At 47.3% G+C, this 20,000-nt stretch overlaps 1 protein-coding gene across 1 annotated transcript in view; it reads left to right on the top strand.

Moving 5' to 3' along the window:
- The window catches only part of LOC139379638 (ELKS/Rab6-interacting/CAST family member 1-like), a 319,125-nt gene that overhangs the window by 21,688 nt on the left and 277,437 nt on the right, over positions 1–20,000 (top strand). Inside the window, exons 2-3 of the mRNA XM_071122447.1 lie at positions 8,765–9,302; positions 11,305–11,784. Of these exons, the coding sequence (XP_070978548.1) occupies positions 9,069–9,302; positions 11,305–11,784 (714 nt within the window). The 5' untranslated portion in view covers positions 8,765–9,068. The remainder of the gene's footprint in view (positions 1–8,764; positions 9,303–11,304; positions 11,785–20,000) is intronic.

Here is a 20,000-nt window from a genome sequence, read left to right as displayed (position 1 = left end):
TCTGTCTGTTCTTCTCTCTCAAGTCTCTTTTCTCTTCCTCTCTATGTTTCTAACTCTTTCCCTCTTTTCTTCTCTGCCTTGTTGCAGACCAGCTATTTACTGTTATGTAGAAGAGAGTGTCTTCTACAATGATCATCCTCACTCCGTCTGACTAGAACCACAGTAGCCTTGACAGGCTGCAGGGTGAACGTGACAATACTGCGTCTGGCTTTGTGAGAACACAGTAGCAAAGTCCTGCAATGGTTTAACCATATTATAATGGTGTTATTCTGCTTCGCTGTGACTCAACCAGAGAAATTAAGATGATTAGCATCAAACTAACCACAAGGTCAAACACAACACAGAATGAGATGTTGTTGTGTTGTCAGAGAGGCAGAGATGACAGTCCCTTAAGCAGATCATCCACCTACACAATTTACACTTCATTTGAGTTAGGGATGTAGAGGGAGGGAGGGATGTAGAGGGGGGAGGGATGTAGAGGGGGGGAGGGATGTAGAGGGGGGGAGGGATGTAGAGGGAGGGAGGGATGTAGAGGGGGGGATGTAGAGGGGGGGAGGGAGGGATGTAGGGGGGGGGGATGTAGAGGGAGGGAGGGATACAGAGGGAGGGAGGGATACAGAGGGAGGGATGTAGAGGGAGGGAGGGATGTAGAGGGAGGGAGGAATGTAGAGGGGGGAAGGGAGGGATGTAGAGGGGGGAAGGGAGGGATGTAGAGGGGGGAGGGAGGGATGCAGAGGGAGGGAGGGATGTAGAGGGGGGAGGTAGGGATGTAGGGGGGGGAGGGAGCGATGTAGAGGGGGAGGGATGCAGAGGGAGGGATGTAGAGGGAGGGAGGGATGCAGAGGGAGGGAGGGGTGCAGAGGGAGGGAGGGGTGCAGAGGGAGGGAGGGATGTAGAGGGAGGGAGGGATGTAGAGGGAGGGATGTAGAGGGAGGGAGGGATGTAGAGGGAGGGATGTAGAGGGAGGGAGGGAGGGATGTAGAGGGAGGGATGTAGAGGGAGGGAGGGAGGGAGGGATGTAGAGGGAGGGAGGGATGCAGAGGGAGGGAGGGATGTAGAGGGAGGGAGGGATGTAGAGGGAGGGTGGGATGTAGAGGGAGGGAGGGATGTAGAGGGGGGGAGGGAGGGATGTAGAGGGGGGGGGAGGGATGCAGAGGGAGGGAGGGAGGGATATAGAGGGAGGGAGAGAGGGATGTAGAGGGAGGGAAGGAGGGATGTAGAGGGGGGAGGGAGGGAGGGATGTAGAGGGAGGGAGGGATGTAGAGGGGGGAGGGAGGGATGTAGAGGTAGGGAGGGATGTAGAGGTAGGGAGGGAGGGATGTAGAGGGGGGAGGGAGGGATGCAGAGGGAGGGAGGGAGGGATGTAGAGGGGGGAGGGAGGGATGTAGAGGGAGGGAGGGAGGGATGTAGAGGGAGGGAGGGAGGGAGGGAGGGATATAGAGGGAGGGAGGGATATAGAGGGAGGGAGAGAGGGATGTAGAGGGAGGGAGGGAGGGATGCAGAGGGAGGGAGGGATGTAGAGGGGGGAGGGAGGGATGTAGAGGGGGGAGGGAGGGATATAGAGGGAGGGAGAGAGGGATGTAGAGGGAGGGAGGGAGGGAGGGATGTAGAGGGAGGGAGGGATGTAGAGGGAGGGAGGGATGCAGAGGGAGGGAGGGATGCCTGGATAGATTGTGGATATGGCCTGGATAGATGGGACATTAGTTGTTATTGTGGATATGGCCTGGATAGATGGGACAGTAGTTGTTATTGTAGATATGGCCTGGATAGATGGGACATTAGTTGTTATTGTGGATATGGCCTGGATAGATGGGACATTAGTTGTTATTGTGGATATGGCCTGGATAGATGGGACATTAGTTGTTATTGTGGATATGGCCTGGATAGATGGGACATTAGTTGATATTGTGGATATGGCCTGGATAGATGGGACATTAGTTGTTATTGTGGATATGGCCTGGATAGATGGGACATTAATTGTTATTGTGGATATGGCCTGGATTAGAGTTGCACATTTTTGTGAATATTCAGAGGTGTTAACGTTCCATGGTAATTAACTGGAATATATGGGAATTAACGGGAATATATGGGAATTAAAGGGAATATATGGAAATTAATATTAATACCATTTAAATGTAGATGTTTTTTGTATTGGATATATTTACCATGTCATATGGAGACAGAAACCTTTTACCTTATCATATGTAGACATAAATCAAATGATTAAATCCTTCCAATTGAAATACAAAAACTATTTAGTTACGAATTGAACTTTAATTAAATGAGTTGATTCTTCACATGGGATGATTTCACTGAACAACAAAATAAAGGGAATACTGAATGATCCCCAATGATCCATCGCATCTCCCAAAAACGTTTTCAACATACATCTGTAAAATTATAGTCTAGAAACTAAAGCTTTGGTTGTCTTCCTCTCAGGCTTCCATGTCTTCTCCCTGGACCTCCTCAATGTCCACCTCTTAAACATCAGACTCTCAGGCTTCCATGTCTTCTCCCTGGACCTCCTCAATGTCCACCTCTTGAACATCAGACTCTGAGGCCTCATCTTCACTGTCACTTTCCAAGCTTGTTGAGGCTCATTGTCAGACTCAAAAAGCCTCAAATTTGCCCGGATGGCCACCAATTTTTCAACCCTGGTATTGGTCAGCCTGTTGCGTGCTTTGGTGTGTGTGTGTGTGTGTGTGTGTTCCCAAACAAGGACCAATTGTGCTCTGAGGTGGATGATGTTGGTGGGATTTGGAGGATGATGGAGGCAACAGGGGAAAGAGCCTCAGATCCACAAAGTCCTTTCCATCAGGTGGCTGATGAGATATGTTGGCACAACTGCCATATTGCATCTCCATCCCAAAGCCCTTGCTTGGAAGTGTACTTTGCCAGACTGCCAAGGTTCTTGCCCTCATCCAGGCCAAGGTGGCGAGAGACGGTAGTGATGACACCATGGGCCTTGTTGATCTCTGCACCAGACAGGATGCTCTTACCAGCATACTTGGGGTCCAACATGTACGCTGCAGGGTGTTTGGGCTTCAGGTAGAAGACTTCACGCTTTTTGATGTATTTCAGAACTGCAGTTTCCTCTGCTTGGAGCAACAGTGAAGTGGGCAGGACAGTATGGATTTATTATCTTACCTCTGCAAGCAGAGTCTGAACATCAGACAGGATGGCATTGTCTCCGTCAATCCGTACAATGGCTACTGCTGTAGATTTCTGGAGTTTCAGGCTGCTTACCACTCTCTCCCAAAATACATCATCCAGGAGGATCCTCTTGATGGGACTGTCCATATTGGCAGACTGTGATATGGCCATTTCTTGGAGAGACTCCTTCCCCTCCAGGAGACTGTCAAACATGAGTGTTACTGGGCATGGGTGTTACTGGGCAGCTTCAATGTGGTTGTCTTATTCTTCTCACTTTGCTTGGTGAGGTAGATTGCTGATGAGCCTTCACATAGCTAACCATTTCCTTGGCTCTCTTGTAGAGTGTATCCATTGTTTTCAGTACCATGATGTTCTTGAAGAGCAGATTCAATGCATGAGCAGCACAGCCAATGGGTGTAGGACTCCTCTGCTTTAGACCAAGCAGCCTTCATGTTCGCAGCATTGTCTGTCACCAGTGCAAATACCTTCTGTGGTCCAAGGTCATTGAGGACTGCCTTCAGCTCATCTGCAATGTAGAGTCTGGTGTGTCTGTTGCCCCTTGTGTCTGTGCTCTTGTAGAATACTGTTTGAGGGGTGGAAATGATGTAGTTAAGTATTCCTTGCCCACGAACATTTGACCACCCATCAGAGATGATTGCAATACAGTCTGCTTTCTCTATAATTTGCTTGACCTTCACTTGAACTCTGTTCAACTCTGTATCCAGCAAATGAGTAGATAAAACATGTCTTGTTGGAGGGGTGTATGCTGGGTGAAGAACATTCAGAAATCTCTTCCAATACACATTGCCTGTGAGCATCAGAGGTGAACCAGTTCCATACACAGCTCGAGCAAGACATTCATCAGAATTTCTCTGACTACGTTCCTCCATTGAGTCAAAAACCTTCTGATTCCAGGAGGACCATGAGCTGTTGCTATCGATAAGGTGTCTGATTCATTATTTTCACCTTGAATAGCAGTAAAGGGACTTTTGTCAGAAGTTGCTTGTTGTGAGGACTGAGGTAACTTTATGCACTTGGCCAGATGATTTGGCACAGTATTTGCAAATGTACACAGCTTTTCCTTCTACATTAGCTACAGGGAAATGTCTCCACATATCCGATAGTGCCTGTGGAATTTTCCTGTAAAGATTATAATTTTTTATTAGTAAAGAAAAAACAAATACAATTTCATGTTCAGATAAATAGTTAAGCAGTTAAACAACTCCTTTGTAAGATAAATGTTTTAAAATGAAACATGTATGGAAACAGGTGAATTAACACTCCTCAGTTAGCAGGCTCAAGCAAGCTAAAACCCACATGGTAGCAAATACTAATTGGCAGAAATTGTTAACCATTAAAAAATGATTTAAACACACTTTGTTGTAAGCTACTATTTACTAATTAACGAAAAATAATGTATGTCATTTAAAATATATTCACCCCACCCAGTATTGTAATCAAAACTTACCAGAAAGCATGTAGTCCTTGTCTCAGACAGTGTAGTAGTCTGGGCTCAATAGCATCTCATTAGTGTGCAAGATCTTGAGAATCAGCTGTATATGTGATGGATGAATGCACTGTGGTTCCATTGAATTGGGGATAGTTTAACCAAAATATGCCACAAGACCTAGAATTGTCTTCTGTGTATCCCAGCTTCACTGTTATAAATTTAAGCAAAATTCCCCAAATTCCAGGGACATGGCAGATTTACGCCCCCTTTGGAGAAATTGGGTACCCCTAGAAAACTGAAAAAAAAATTATAAAAAATTGCTAATATATGCATATAATAATTATTATTGGATAGAAAACACTCTAAAGCTTCTAAAACCGTTGGAATTATGTCTGTAAGTATAGCAGAACTCACAGGGCATGCATTCTTCCAAACTAGTTTTTGTGGCCATGAAAGTTGGAGCAACTTTGACGTCATGGCCCCCACCCTTCCCGACCACTTATGGATCTGGGGACACTTTCCATCTCTTCCACTAGATGTCCTCTTTCTTTGGAGCGTTCAATCGTTCAAATCGCGCGAGAATTGGCCCTATAGGAGTGATTGGAGTAAGTGTCGCGATAAAAAAACCTGTGCGTTAGGGCGCGAATTGGTCACAGCCATTCCTTTGTTCCAGTACTCCTGGGAAGAGCAAACGATGCTCGGTTGAATTGAAGTTTGTTTTGCACGTCTAAAACATCATAAAGCTTGCTTCTGCACTTAGTTTGACCTGTTTAGTCGACATATAATGTGTAATTTTGAAGTTTTGATGCGCAACTTATCCGGACCGGAGGACGTTTTGGGTGCATTTCAGCTGATGTTATTAGCAGTAGCTAATACAAAGACGCAAGACTTGAAACCAAACGATGTATTGGGTAAGTATGAACCCTTCCAGAACATTCTGAACGAAGACCATCGAAGGTAAGGGAATATTTATGCTTAAATCTGTGTTTCTGTTGACTCCAACATTACGTAGAAATGTAGCTTGGAACTGAGCGCCGTCTCAGATATATTGAATAGTGTGCGATTTCTGTAACGTTAAAAAGAAATGTAACAGAGCGGTTGCATAAAGAAGCAGTGTATCTTTCTATTACTTCCCATGGAAAAATTCCAGAAATTTAGCGTAAAGTTTCCGACCCTTTGCAACCCCAGCCAGGATAGATGGATCCATAGTTGTTATTCCCTGATGCTTATTGATTAGCTAGTCCTGCTGTATTCAACTCTTCCTCAACGAGGTCCGGAGCCTGCTGGTTTTCTGTTCTACCTGATCATTCATATCATCCACCTGGGGTCCCAGGTCTAAACCAGTCCCTGATTAGAGGGAACAACATGCAGTGGAACTGGCTTGGAGGTCCAGAGTTGAGTTTGAGGGAGCTAGTCTATATCCACTGATGAAGAAAGACTGTATTGAGTATTGGATTTTCCAATGGCTTGTGGAGGCAGATGGTATTGAGTGTGTTTTCCAGATTGTTATTGGGTGGTGACAGAAAGAGAGACGGAGAGAGAGCCTGCGTGCTGGTGTGTGTGTGTGTGTGTGTGTGTGTGTGTGGAATGGGAGGCGTGTTGCTTCAGTTAGAAAGGGCAGTGTGGCCCTGTCTGGAACACAATTTATTATGGAAACCACAGAGGTGATTATTGCAGAGGGAGAATGTGGATGGCTTACTAGAAGAGAGAGAGGAAGGGAGGGAGAGAAAGAGTAGGAAAGAGAGAGAGAGAGAGACTCCTCTGCTGGCGGGGAGTCATCCAGACAGGCAGGCAGCTAGAGTAAATACAGTATGGCATGTGAGTGACCCAGATACAACCTGGACCTGGCCAGGAGTCTGGAGAGGAGAGGAGGCAGGAGAGGAGGCTGATTATTGCCAGAGCTGTTCATTAGGCCATTATTTCCATCCACTGTCCTCTCTCTGTTTACTACAGCCTGTGTCCTCTATCCTGTGTGTAGTGTCTTTACTCCAGCCTGTGTCCTCTGTCCTGTGTGTAGTGTCTTTACTACAGCCTGTGTCCTCTATCCTGTGTGTAGTGTCTTTACTCCAGCCGGTGTCCTCTGTCCTGTGTGTAGTGTCTTTACTCCAGCCTGTGTCCTCTATCCTGTGTGTAGTGTCTTTACTACAGCCTGTGTCCTCTATCCTGTGTGTAGTGTCTTTACTACAGCCTGTGTCCTCTGTCCTGTGTGTAGTGTCTTTACTCCAGCCGGTGTCCTCTGTCCTGTGTGTAGTGTCTTTACTCCAGCCTGTGTCCTCTGTCCTGTGTGTAGTGTCTTTACTACAGCCTGTGTCCTCTGTCCTGTGTGTAGTGTCTTTACTACAGCCTGTGTCCTCTATCCTGTGTGTAGTGTCTTTACTACAGCCTGTGTCCTCTGTATACCTGTGTGTAGTGTCTTTACTACAGCCTGTGTCCTCTGTCCTGTGTGTAGTGTCTTTACTACAGCCTGTGTCCTCTCTCTCTTTACTACAGCCTGTGTCCTCTATCCTGTGTGTAGTGTCTTTACTACAGCCTGTGTCCTCTGTATACCTGTGTGTAGTGTCTTTACTACAGCCTGTGTCCTCTGTCCTGTGTGTAGTGTCTTTACTACAGCCTGTGTCCTCTCTCTCTTTACTCCAGCCTGTGTCCTCTGTATACCTGTGAGCTATAAATGGAAACTTCCATGGCTTATTCTCTGTATTGTCTACTGTACACAGACTTTCAAACACACAACATTACAAAAGGAGCTGCACACTGTATGGAACTTATTACATTATGGCATGCTGCCATGTCACTGTGAATTCTCAGTGATGTAACTCAGGGGAGTGGTGAATTCTCAGTGATGTAACTCAGGGGAGTGGTGAATTCTCAGTGATGTAACTCAGGGGAGTGGGGAATTCTCAGTGATGTAACTCAGGGGAGTGGTGAATTCTCAGTGATGTAACTCAGGGGAGTGGGGAATTCTCAGTGATGTAACTCAGGGGAGTGGTGAATTCTCAGTGATGTAACTCAGGGGAGTGGTGAATTCTCAGTGATGTAACTCAGGGGAGTGGTGAATTCTCGGTGATGTAACTCAGGGGAGTGGTGAATTCTCAGTGATGTGACTCAGGGGAGTGGTGAATTCTCAGTGATGTAACTCAGGGGAGTGGTGAATTCTCAGTGATGTAACTCAGGGGAGTGGTGAATTCTCGGTGATGTAACTCAGGGGAGTGGTGAATTCTCAGTGATGTGACTCAGGGGAGTGGTGAATTCTCAGTGATGTAACTCAGGGGAGTGGTGAATTCTCAGTGATGTAACTCAGGGGAGTGGGGAATTCTCAGTGATGTGACTCAGGGGAGTGGTGAATTCTCAGTGATGTAACTCAGGGGAGTGGTGAATTCTCAGTGATGTAACTCAGGGGAGTGGTGAATTCTCAGTGATGTGACTCAGGGGAGTGGTGAATTCTCAGTGATGTAACTCAGGGGAGTGGTGAATTCTCAGTGATGTAACTCAGGGGAGTGGTGAATTCTCAGTGATGTAACTCAGGGGAGTGGTGAATTCTCAGTGATGTAACTCAGGGGAGTGGTGAATTCTCAGTGATGTAACTCAGGGGAGTGGTGAATTCTCAGTGATGTAACTCAGGGGAGTGGTGAATTCTCAGTGATGTACCTCAGGGGAGTGGGGAATTCTCAGTGATGTAACTCAGGGGAGTGGTGAATTCTCAGTGATGTACCTCAGGGGAGTGGGGAATTCTCAGTGATGTAACTCAGGGGAGTGGTGAATTCTCAGTGATGTAACTCAGGGGAGTGGTGAATTCTCAGTGATGTAACTCAGGGGAGTGGTGAATTCTCAGTGATGTAACTCAGGGGAGTGGTGAATTCTCAGTGATGTGACTCAGGGGAGTGGTGAATTCTCAGTGATGTAACTCAGGGGAGTGGGGAATTCTCAGTGATGTAACTCAGGGGAGTGGTGAATTCTCAGTGATGTAACTCAGGGGAGTGGTGAATTCTCAGTGATGTAACTCAGGGGAGTGGTGAATTCTCAGTGATGTAACTCAGGGGAGTGGTGAATTCTCAGTGATGTAACTCAGGGGAGTGGTGAATTCTCAGTGATGTAACTCAGGGGAGTGGTGAATTCTCTCTTTTTTTTAGCTTAAAGTCTTTTCTCTCTTTCTCTCTCTTACAGATCATTGCCTCATCCCAGGACCCATGGACTAAATGGATGTTAAACCCACCTTTCTCGCCAAGTTTACCACTCATCATAGTCCAATTATCATAGTCCAATCATCCAGGAAATGCAGGATCTTTGAACATGAACAATCTGTTCCTCTCCTTCAGCTGAGACAGACTGCCAGTCAGTAACCACATAGTGTAACACTCTTTGTATCAGGGCACTGTAGTCCACATCTATTGGAGGATCACTTAGTCTCAGTATCTCACCTTTAACCCCTCACCCCCAGCCCTTGACCCTTAACCCCTGACCCCTAACCATGTACGGCAGCTCCCGCTCCGTTGCCAAGATGGAGGGCAACAACGGCAGCAGTCAGAGTCCCGGTCGCTCCCCCTGCCTACCCCGCTCCCCGCGCCTCGGCCACCGTCGCACCAACAGTACAGGAGGCCCCGGGGGAAAGACCCTCTCCATGGAGAACATCCAGTCTTTGAACGCGGCCTATGCCACCTCCGGACCCATGTACCTCAGTGACAACGAGGTCATCTCTCAACAGGTGATCTAGTAATACAATATGACGTGTCGTTTAGCAGAGTTTTTTTAAATCCAAAATGACCTTCTGTTCTTTTAAATCAGGAGTCGTAAACCTTTTCTTGCCCAGGGACCCCCTCCCAGGCAAACCGGCGACCCAGGGACCCTCATCATACGTTAGCAAAACAATAGTTTGTATATCATTATCATCCCCAGGTGAATGATAGTGGCAGGACAAGTAATCAACCTGTTAAAATGTATTGATTTGGTAGATGGTTTTTCATTATAATTGGAACAGGAAGTGTAACTCTAATATAGCCTATCAGCCAGGAAGTGTAACTCCAAACACATTTTCACTAATAGCAGCTGTTTAGCTGGTGAAACAAAGGTTAGCCATGTGTTGGCAAAAATGAATGTCCTAGTTAAGAAAGCTGACCGGAAGCCAGTGGCACTGCCACACTGGTCGCCTGTCTGTGGCTGCTGTTTCATAGACTGTGTCAGATACTGCAGTGAGTGGAATTGGCTCCAATGACGGGAATTGGCTCCAATGAGTGGAATTGGCTCAATATTAGGAGTTAAAAATAAAGTTTAGAAAGAAGATATTGTCCTCTTTTCTACTGTAGTTATATCATTGACATTTAGTTTATTCTGTTGTTACTAGTGATATTCATTAAACACATTTAAATAATGCAAAATATAAATCCACTTTAAAATAAATTGCAGACCCTCTACAGTACCTCTAGGGATCTTCGGACGCCCGGTTGAATAAACCTGTTTTAAATGACACTATGACTAGTACCTTGCTTTTACCAAATACACTTTCTGTATGGCTAGCACCTTGCTTTTACCAAATACACTTTCTGTATGACTAGCACCTTGCTTTTATCAAAGACACTTCCTGTATGGCTAGCACCTTGCTTTTACCAAATACACTTCCTGTATGACTAGTACCTTGCTTTTACCAAATACACTTTCTGTATGGCTAGCACCTTGCTTTTACCAAATACACTTTCTGTATGACTAGCACCTTGCTTTTATCAAAGACACTTCCTGTATGGCTAGCACCTTGCTTTTACCAAATACACTTCCTGTATGGCTAGCACCTTGCTTTTATCAAAGACACTTCCTGTATGGCTAGCACCTTGCTTTTACCAAAGACACTTTCTGTATGACTAGCACCTTGCTTTTATCAAGGACACTTCCTGTATGGCTAGCACCTTGCTTTTACCAAATACACTTCCTGTATGGCTAGCACCTTGCTTTTATCAAAGACACTTCCTGTATGGCTAGCACCTTGCTTTTACCAAAGACACTTCCTGTATGGCTAGCACCTTGGTTTTACCAAAGACACTTCCTGTATGACTAGCACCTTGCTTTTACCAAAGACACTTCCTGTATGGCTAGCACCTTGCTTTTACCAAATACACTTCCTGTATGACTAGCACCTTGCTTTTACCAAAGACACTTTCTGTATGACTAGCACCTTGCTTTTATCAAAGACACTTCCTGTATGGCTAGCACCTTGCTTTTACCAAATACACTTCCTGTATGGCTAGCACCTTGCTTTTACCAAAGACACTTCCTGTATGGCTAGCACCTTGGTTTTACCAAAGACACTTCCTGTATGACTAGCACCTTGCTTTTATCAAAGACACTTCCTGTATGGCTAGCACCTTGCTTTTACCAGAGACACTTCCTGTATGGCTAGCACCTTTCTTTTACCAGAGACACTTCCTGTATGGCTAGCACCTTGCTTTTACCAGAGACACTTCCTGTATGGCTAGTACCTTGCTTTTACCAGAGACACTTCCTGTATGGCTAGCACCTTGCTTTTACCAGAGACACTTCCTGTATGGCTAGCACCTTGCTTTTACCAGAGACACTTAACTACTGTATGGATGTGAATTATTTAAATGGTTTGTATTCCTGTATGTGAATTCTGTTGTTTATATATTTGAATATGCTGATCTTAACTAAATTCATTTTGTGGACAATAAAGTAAATCTAATCTAATCAATCTATTCTAGACCCAGGCCTATCCCAACCCCAACCACGACCCTAGCCTGCCCAAGAGCACCATGACCCTGGGTCGCTCCGGAGCAAAGCTCCCTTACGGCGTCCGGACAACCGCCATGGGCTCCAACCCCAACATCAGCCAGGGAGGTGGAGGCTCGTCCATGCCCAGTGACAGCATCGCGTTTGGGTGTGACCAAGTGTCCTCGTCCCAGTCCAGCCTCCAGCAGGCGTCCACAGTGCCTCACTCCTTACGCCAAACCAGAGACAACACCATCATGGACCTCCAGACCCAGCTGAAGGAGGTGCTGAGGGAGAACGAGCTCCTCCGGGGGGAGGTGGATGTGAAGGAGAGCAAGCTGAGCTCTTCCATGAACTCCATCAAGACCTTCTGGAGCCCCGAGCTGAAGAAGGAGAGAGCCCTGAGGAAGGACGAGGTGTCCAAGATCTCTGTCTGGAAGGAGCAGTACAGAGTGGTACAGGACGAGACTCAGGTAAGATCCTGTAGTCACTGGCAGTACATGTAGTTAGACTGGAAGGAGCAGTACATGTAGTTAGACTGGAAGGATCAGTACATGTAGTTAGACTGGAAGGAGCAGTACATGTAGTTAGACTGGAAGGATCAGTACATGTAGTTAGACTGGAAGGAGCAGTACATGTAGTTAGACTGGAAGGAGCAGTACATGTAGTTAGACTGGAAGGAGCAGTACATGTAGTTAGACTGGAAGGATCAGTACATGTAGTTAGACTGGAAGGATCAGTACATGTAGTTAGACTGGAAGGAGCAGTACATGTAGTTAGACTGGAAGGAGCAGTACATATAGTTAGACTGGAAGGATCAGTACATGTAGTTAGACTGGAAGGAGCAGTACATGTAGTTAGACTGGAAGGAGCAGTACATGTAGTTAGACTGGAAGGATCAGTACATGTAGTTAGACTGGAAGGATCAGTACATGTAGTTAGACTGGAAGGATCAGTACATGTAGTTAGACTGGAAGGAGCAGTACATGTAGTTAGACTGGAAGGATCAGTACATGTAGTTAGACTGGAAGGATCAGTGCATGTAGTTAGACTGGAAGGATCAGTGCATGTAGTTAGACTGGAAGGAGCAGTGCATGTAGTTAGACTGGAAGGAGCAGTACATGTAGTTAGACTGGAAGGAGCAGTACATGTAGTTAGACTGGAAGGATCAGTACATGTAGTTAGACTGGAAGGAGCAGTACATGTAGTTAGACTGGAAGGAGCAGTACATGTAGTTAGACTGGACGGAGCAGTACATGTAGTTAGACTGGAAGGATCAGTACATGTAGTTAGACTGGAAGGATCAGTGCATGTAGTTAGACTGGACGGAGCAGTACATGTAGTTAGACTGGAAGGAGCAGTACATGTAGTTACACTGGAAGGAGCAGTACATGTAGTTAGACTGGAAGGAGTGTGAAGTCATTCAGGTGGGATGCAGAGACTTGCTTGGAAGTTGGGAGGTTGGTCCTAAGGGCACCTAAGGGTTCTAACCATTGGGTCAGTTGTTGGTGGTTTTGCATGGTGTTGTAACCCTGGTCAAAGAGGTCAGACTGAGTTGTATATGCTGTTAGTGCTGTTGTTGTCTCTTCCATATTTAGCTCACAGTTAGCCAGAGATCTGCCTTCCGCCTCAGATGTTTCCCCTCCGGCTGTGTGAGCGTGTGACGTCGGTCAGTGAGCAGCCGGTTCGCCTGTCTGCTGAGTTGGATGAATCTGGGGTCTGTCTGGGCAGATTTGATCCCACAAAGCTTGATCACAACTTCTTATTGGGAACACAATTTTGAGATGGTATCCTAATTCTGTAGTGAAGGATGGAATCAGTTTTATCTAATTCTGTAGTGAAGGATGGAATCAGTTTTATCTAATTCTGTCATCTAGCTCAGAAACCAGGTGTGATTTCCAGTCCCACCTGTCCTGTATCCCATCTAACCTGTCATCTAGCTCAGAAACCAGGTGTGATTTCCAGTCCTACCTGTCCTGTATCCCATCTAACCTGTCATCTAGCTCAGAAACCAGGTGTGATTTCCAGTCCTACCTGTCCTGTATCCCATCTAACCTGTCATCTAGCTCAGAAACCAGGTGTGATTTCCAGTCCTACCTGTCCTGTATCCCATCTAACCTGTTCTAAAACCGAACGGTTGCTGTGGGCATTTGATCTGATGACAGGTTAGATGGGATACAGGACAGGTAGGACTGGAAATCACACATTAGAAAAAATACAAATATTTTATTTTATTTCCCCTTTATTTAACCAGGTCGGCCAGTTGAGAACAAGTTCTCATTTACAACTGTGACCTGGCCAAGATAAAGCAAAGCAGTGCGACACAAACAACAACACAGAGTTACACATGGAATAAACAAACATACAGTCAATAACACAATAGAGAAAAAGTCTATATACAGTGTGTGCAAATGAGGTAAGATGAGGGAGGTAAGCCAATAAATAGACCATAGTGGCGAAATAATGACCATTTAGCAATTAAACACTGATGTGCAGAAGATGAATGTGCAGGTAGAGATACTGGGGTGCAAAGGAGCTAAATAAATACATAAATACAGTTCTTCCCTGATGCCAAAAAGCAGAACTTCTGAGAAAGCCTTTAGTTGTATCTGACTAGTTTTCTCCTGTTGTTGTAATGGCTGCTGTTCTGGGGGAACCATGAGGAACCTGGTAACTGTGTTTATTGACAGGCCGTCTGTAAGAATAGAGGGAGAAAGATACCTAGTCAGTTGTACAACTGAATGCATTCAACTGAAATGAGTGTTCCTCATTTAACCCAACCACTCTGAGGTGTGGGGGGGCTGCCTTAATCGACATCCACGTCTTCAGCGCCCAGGGAACAGTGGGTGAACTGCCTTGTTCAGGGGAACAGTGGGTGAACTGCCTTGTTCAGGGGAACAGTGGATTAACTGCCTTGTTCAGGGGAACAGTGGGTTAACTGCCTTGTTCAGGGGAACAGTGGGTGAACTGCCTGGTTCAGGGGAACAGTGGGTGAACTGCCTGGTTCAGGGGAACAGTGGGTTAACTGCCTTGTTCAGGGGAACAGTGGGTTAACTGCCTTGTTCAGGGGAACAGTGGGTTAACTGCCTTGTTCAGGGGAACAGTGGGTTAACTGCCTTGCTCAGGGGAACAGTGGGTTAACTGCCTGGTTTAACCCAACCACTCTGAGGTGTGGGGGGGCTGCCTTAATCGACATCCACGTCTTCAGCGCCCAGGGAACAGTGGGTTAACTGCCTTGTTCAGGGGAACAGTGGGTTAACTGCCTTGTTCAGGGGAACAGTGGGTTAACTGCCTTGTTCAGGGGAACAGTGGGTTAACTGCCTTGCTCAGGGGAACAGTGGGTTAACTGCCTTGCTCAGGGGAACAGTGGGTTAACTGCCTGGTTTAACCCAACCACTCTGAGGTGTGGGGGGGCTGCCTTAATCGACATCCACGTCTTCAGCGCCCAGGGAACAGTGGGTTAACTGCCTTGTTCAGGGGAACAGTGGGTTAACTGCCTTGCTCAGGGGAACAGTGGGTTAACTGCCTTGCTCAGGGGAACAGTGTCCGCTCGGGGATTCGATCCAGCAACCTTTTGGTTACTAGTCCAACGCTCAAACCACTAGGCTACCTGCCGCGAGGGAGAGGGAGTACTGGAGAGGGGAGAGAGAGTACTGGAGAGGGGAGAGAGAGTACTGGAGAGGGGGAGAGAGAGTACTGGAGAGGGGGGAGAGAGAGTACTGGAGAGGGGGGAGAGAGTACTGGAGAGGGGAGAGAGAGTACTGGAGAGGGGAGAGAGAACTCATAACTCTTAACAGGAAGCTGTGAAGTTTCATTACATACATGCTGAGATATTGGTGATGGAGAGAGTACTGGAGAGGGGGGAGAGAGAGTACTGGAGAGGGGGGAGAGAGAGTACTGGAGAGGGGGGAGAGAGAGTACTGGAGAGGGGGGAGAGAGAGTACTGGAGAGGGGGGAGAGAGAGTACTGGAGAGGGGAGAGAGAGTACTGGAGAGGGGAGAGAGAGTACTGGAGAGGAGAGAGAGAGTACTGGAGAGGGGAGAGAGAGTACTGGAGAGGGGAGAGAGAACTCTAACAGGAAGCTGTGAAGTTTCATTACATACATGCTGAGATATTGGTGATGATGATGATGATGATGATGCCAAATAGTGGACTGAGGGTATCTTTCACAACTACACACAGATGCACGCACGCACACACACACACACACACACACGCGCGCGCTCGCTCGCACGCACGCACAAACAACACACAGCTGTCAGAACCACACCTCATTGTGAAATCAGTGAAGATATTGCAGCAGAAATCACAACACGTCCTGGAGGAGCACATGATTTTAGAGCAGAAATAGCAGTAGTGTATTCAGATGGTCTGTCAGCCAGATGGCCTGTCAGCCAGATGGACGTGGTGTATTCAGATGGTCTGTCAGCCAGATGGACGTAGTGTATTCAGATGGCCTGTCAGCCAGATGGACGTAGTGTATTCAGATTGCCTGACAGCCAGATGGACGTAGTGTATTCAGATGGTCTGTCAGCCAGATGGACGTAGTGTATTCAGATGGCCTGTCAGCCAGATGGACATAGTGTATTCAGATGGTCTGTCAGCCAGATGGACGTAGTGTATTCAGATGGCCTGTCAGCCAGATGGCCTGTCAGCCAGATGGACGTAGTGTATTCAGATGGCCTGTCAGCCAGATGGACGTAGTGTATTCAGATGGCCTGTCAGCCAGATGGACGTAGTGTATTCAGATGGCCTGTCAGCCAGATGGACGTAGTGTATTCAGATGGCCTGTCAGCCAGATGGACGTAGTGTATTCAGATGGTCTGTCACCCAGATGGACGTAGTGTATTCAGATGGTCTGTCAGCCAGATGGACATAGTGTATTCAGATGGTCTGTCAGCCAGATGGCCTGTCAGCCAGATGGACATAGTGTATTCAGATGGTCTGTCAGCCAGATGGACGTAGTGTATTCAGACGGTCTGTCAGCCAGATGGACGTAGTGTATTCAGATGGTCTGTCAGCCAGATGGACGTAGTGTATTCAGATGGCCTGTCAGCCAGATGGACGTAGTGTATTCAGGTGGCCTGTCAGCCAGATGGACGTAGTGTATTCAGGTGGCCTGTCAGCCAGATGGACGTAGTGTATTCAGATGGCCTGTCAGCCAGATGGACGTAGTGTATTCAGATGGACGTAGTGTATTCAGATGGTTTGTCAGCCAGATGGGCACTGTAATGTCCCAGGAGCCTCTCAGTGGGCTGTTACAGTCACCCCACTGTGTCCTAAACACATCTCAGGAACAGAGTGTGGGCTTCTGGAAGTGTGTGTGTGTGTGACACCAACCATCCTCTCTTATCCCAGGAGATGACTCAAGCTCCAGGAACAATTTGAGCCAGAGACAGACAGAGAGAGAAAGAGAGACAGAACGATAGAGAGGGGGACAAAGAGAGAGAGAGAGACAGAAAGATAGAGAGGGGGACAAAGAGAGAGAGACAGAAAGATATAGAGAAGGGGACAAAGAGAGAGAGACAGACAGAAAGATAGAGAGAGGGGGACAAAGATAGAGAGAGAGAGAGACAGAAAGATATATAGAGAGAGAAAGACAGAGAGAGGGTGACAAAGAAAGAGAGAAAGAAAGACAGAGAGGGAGACAAAGAGAGAGAGAGAAAGACAGAGAGAGGGAGACAAAGAGAGAGAGAAATAGATAAATCTGTCTCCATCCTTTCTCTACCCCACCACTTTTCTGAGGCTTTTCACAGACATTTCCTCACATATTTTATTCCCTCCTCTTTACCTCTCCTCCTCTCAGATGGAGCGATAGAACGTCATGGAAAATATGTTAATGGTGGAGGGTAGCTAGAGCATGTTATTATTGGAGAGAGAGAGAAAGAGAGGGGGGTGAGAGAGAGAGAGAGAAAGAGAGGGGGGTGAGAGAGAGAGAGAGTGAGAGGTGAGAGTGAGTGAGGGGGAGAGAGAGGGGGGGGGGGGGGGTGCCAGACAATGTTATAGATTTGCTACCCAGTGCCAGAGAATCCCAGTGCCAGAGAGTCCCAGTGCCAGAGAGTCCCAGTGCCAGAGAGTCCCAGTGCCAGAGAGTCCCAGTGCCAGAGAGTCCCAGTGCCAGAGAGTCCCAGTGCCAGAGAGTCCCAGTGCCAGAGAGTCCCAGTGCCAGAGAGTCCCACTGCATACCAAGACTCTCACTCTAGACTCAGTTGAGTGCTCTTTAACATGCCTGGATCTGGAGTAGTCTATAGGGGGTCATAGAGTTGGCTGTGTGTGTGTGTGTGTGTGTGTGTGTGTGTGTCAGTGTGTGTGTGTGTCAGTGTGTGTGTGTGTCAGTGTGTGTTTGTGGATGTGTAGCCAGGTGTGTGTGTATCTCTGTCTGTGTGTGTGTTGCGTGACAGAGTGTGTGTCTGACAGTGTATATTTCTTAGTTGTGTGTGATCCTGGTGACAGTGTAAGGTGTCAGTGGTCTCTGTGTTAGAAGAGCTATAGGACTGCAGTGGCTCACACCCAGACAGCCGACACTATCAATCTCAGGTCATGTCCCAAATGGCACCCTATTCCCTATATAGTGCACTACTTCTGACCATAGCACTATGGGCCCTAGTGCACTTTATAGGGAATAGGTTGCCATTTGGGATGTACATTTGACTTTATTAATGATCTGAAGAGATATGGCTGTAAACACAGAGGAAGAGAGAGGAGGAGGAGGAGATAACGAGAGAGAAGGAGGGGGAGAGGAGAGTCTCTGTAGGAAAGAGGTTCCTATCTTATAAAAGAAACCAGTAAATCTTGTGAGTAAAGAGAGAGGGGTGGAGGGAGGAGAGATAGGGGTGGAGGGAGGAGAGATAGGGGTGGAGTGAGGAGAGAGAGAGGTGTGGAGGGAGGAGAGAGAGAGGTGTGGAGGGAGGAGAGAGAGGGGTGGAGGGAGGAGAGATAGGGGTGGAGGGAGGAGAGATAGGGGTGGAGGGAGGAGAGATGGGGGTGGAGGGAGGAGAGATAGGGGTGGAGGGAGGAGAGAGAGGGGAGGAGAGAGAGGGGTGGAGGGAGGAGAGATAGGGGTGGAGGGAGGAGAGATAGGGGTGGAGGGAGAAGAGAGAGTGGGTGGAGGGAGGAGAGATAGGGGTGGAGGGAGGAGAGATAGGGGTGGAGTGAGGAGAGAGAGAGGGGTGGAGGGAGGAGAGAGGGGTGGAGGGAGGAGAGAGAGGGGTGGAGGGAGGAGAGATAGGGGGGAGGGAGGAGAGATAGGGGTGGAGGGAGGAGAGAGAGGGGTGGAGGGAGGAGAGAGAGGGGTGGAGGGGGGAGAGAGAGGGGTGGAGGGAGGAGAGAGAGGGGTGGAGGGAGGAGAGATAGGGGTGGAGGGAGGAGAGATAGGGGTGGAGGGAGGAGAGAGAGGGGTGGAGTGAGGAGAGAGAGAGGGGTGGAGGGAGGAGAGAGAGGGGTGGAGGGAGGAGAGATAGGGGTGGAGGGAGGAGAGATAGGGGTGGAGGGAGGAGAGAGAGGGGTGGAGGGAGGAGAGAGAGGGGTGGAGGGAGGAGAGAGAGGGGTGGAGGGAGGAGAGATAGGGGTGTAGGGAGGAGAGATAGGGGTGGAGGGAGGAGAGAGAGAGTGGGTGGAGGGAGGAGAGATAGGGGTGGAGGGAGGAGAGATAGGGGTGGAGGGAGGAGAGGTAACCCCATCTTCAGGCCGTTGGGCTAACGGTACATAGAACATCCCCTGATGCCCCACACCCCGACAAAGTCCCCCAGATATACAGTTGAAGTCGGAAGTTTACATACACCTTCGCCAAATAAATTTAAACTCAGTTCTTCACATTTCCTGACATTTAATCCTAGTTAATATTCCCCCGTCTTAGGTCAGTTAGGATCACCACTTTATTGTAAAAATGTGAAATGTCAGAATAATAGTAGAGAGAATTATTTATTTCAGCTTTTATTTATTTCATCACATTCCCAGTGAGTCAGAAGTTTACATACACTCAATTAGTATTTGGTAGCATTGCCTTTAAATTGTTTAACTTGGGTCAAACGTTTCGGGTAGCCTTCCACAAGCTTCCCACAATAAGTTGGGTGAATTTTGGCCCATTCCTCCTGACAGAGCTGGTGTAACTGAGTCAGGTTTGTAGGCCTCCTTGCTCACACACACACTTTTTCAGTTCTGCCCACAAGTTTTTTATAGGATTGAGGTCAGGGCTTTGTGATGGCCATACCTTGACTTTGTTGTCCTTAAGCCATTTTGCCACAACTTTGGAAGTATGCTTGGGGTCATTGTCCATTTGGAAGACCCATTTGCGACCAAGATTTAACTTCCTGACTGATGTCTTGAGATGTTGCTTCAATATATCCACATAATTTTCCATCCTCATGACGCCATCTATTTTGTGAAGTGCAGCAGTCCCTCCTGCAGCAAAGTACCCCCACAACATGATGCTGCCGCCCCCGTATTTTTTTGTGAAGAATCAACAACAAGTGGGACACAATCATGAAGTGGAACAACATTTATTGGATATTTCAAACTTTTTTAACAAATCAAAAACTGAAAAATTGGGCGTGCAAAATTATTCAGCCCCTTTACTTTCAGTGCAGCAAACTCTCTCCAGAAGTTCAGTGAGGATCTCTGAATGATCCAATGTTGACCTAAATTACTAATGATGATAAATACAATCCACCTGTGTGTAATCAAGTCTCCG

Source organism: Oncorhynchus clarkii, chromosome 21 (assembly GCF_045791955.1).
Source record: "Oncorhynchus clarkii lewisi isolate Uvic-CL-2024 chromosome 21, UVic_Ocla_1.0, whole genome shotgun sequence".
Classification (NCBI taxonomy): Eukaryota; Metazoa; Chordata; class Actinopteri; order Salmoniformes; family Salmonidae; genus Oncorhynchus; species Oncorhynchus clarkii.
The sequence above is the reverse complement of the archived record's forward strand: the minus strand, read 5'-3'. Positions and strand labels throughout refer to the sequence as shown.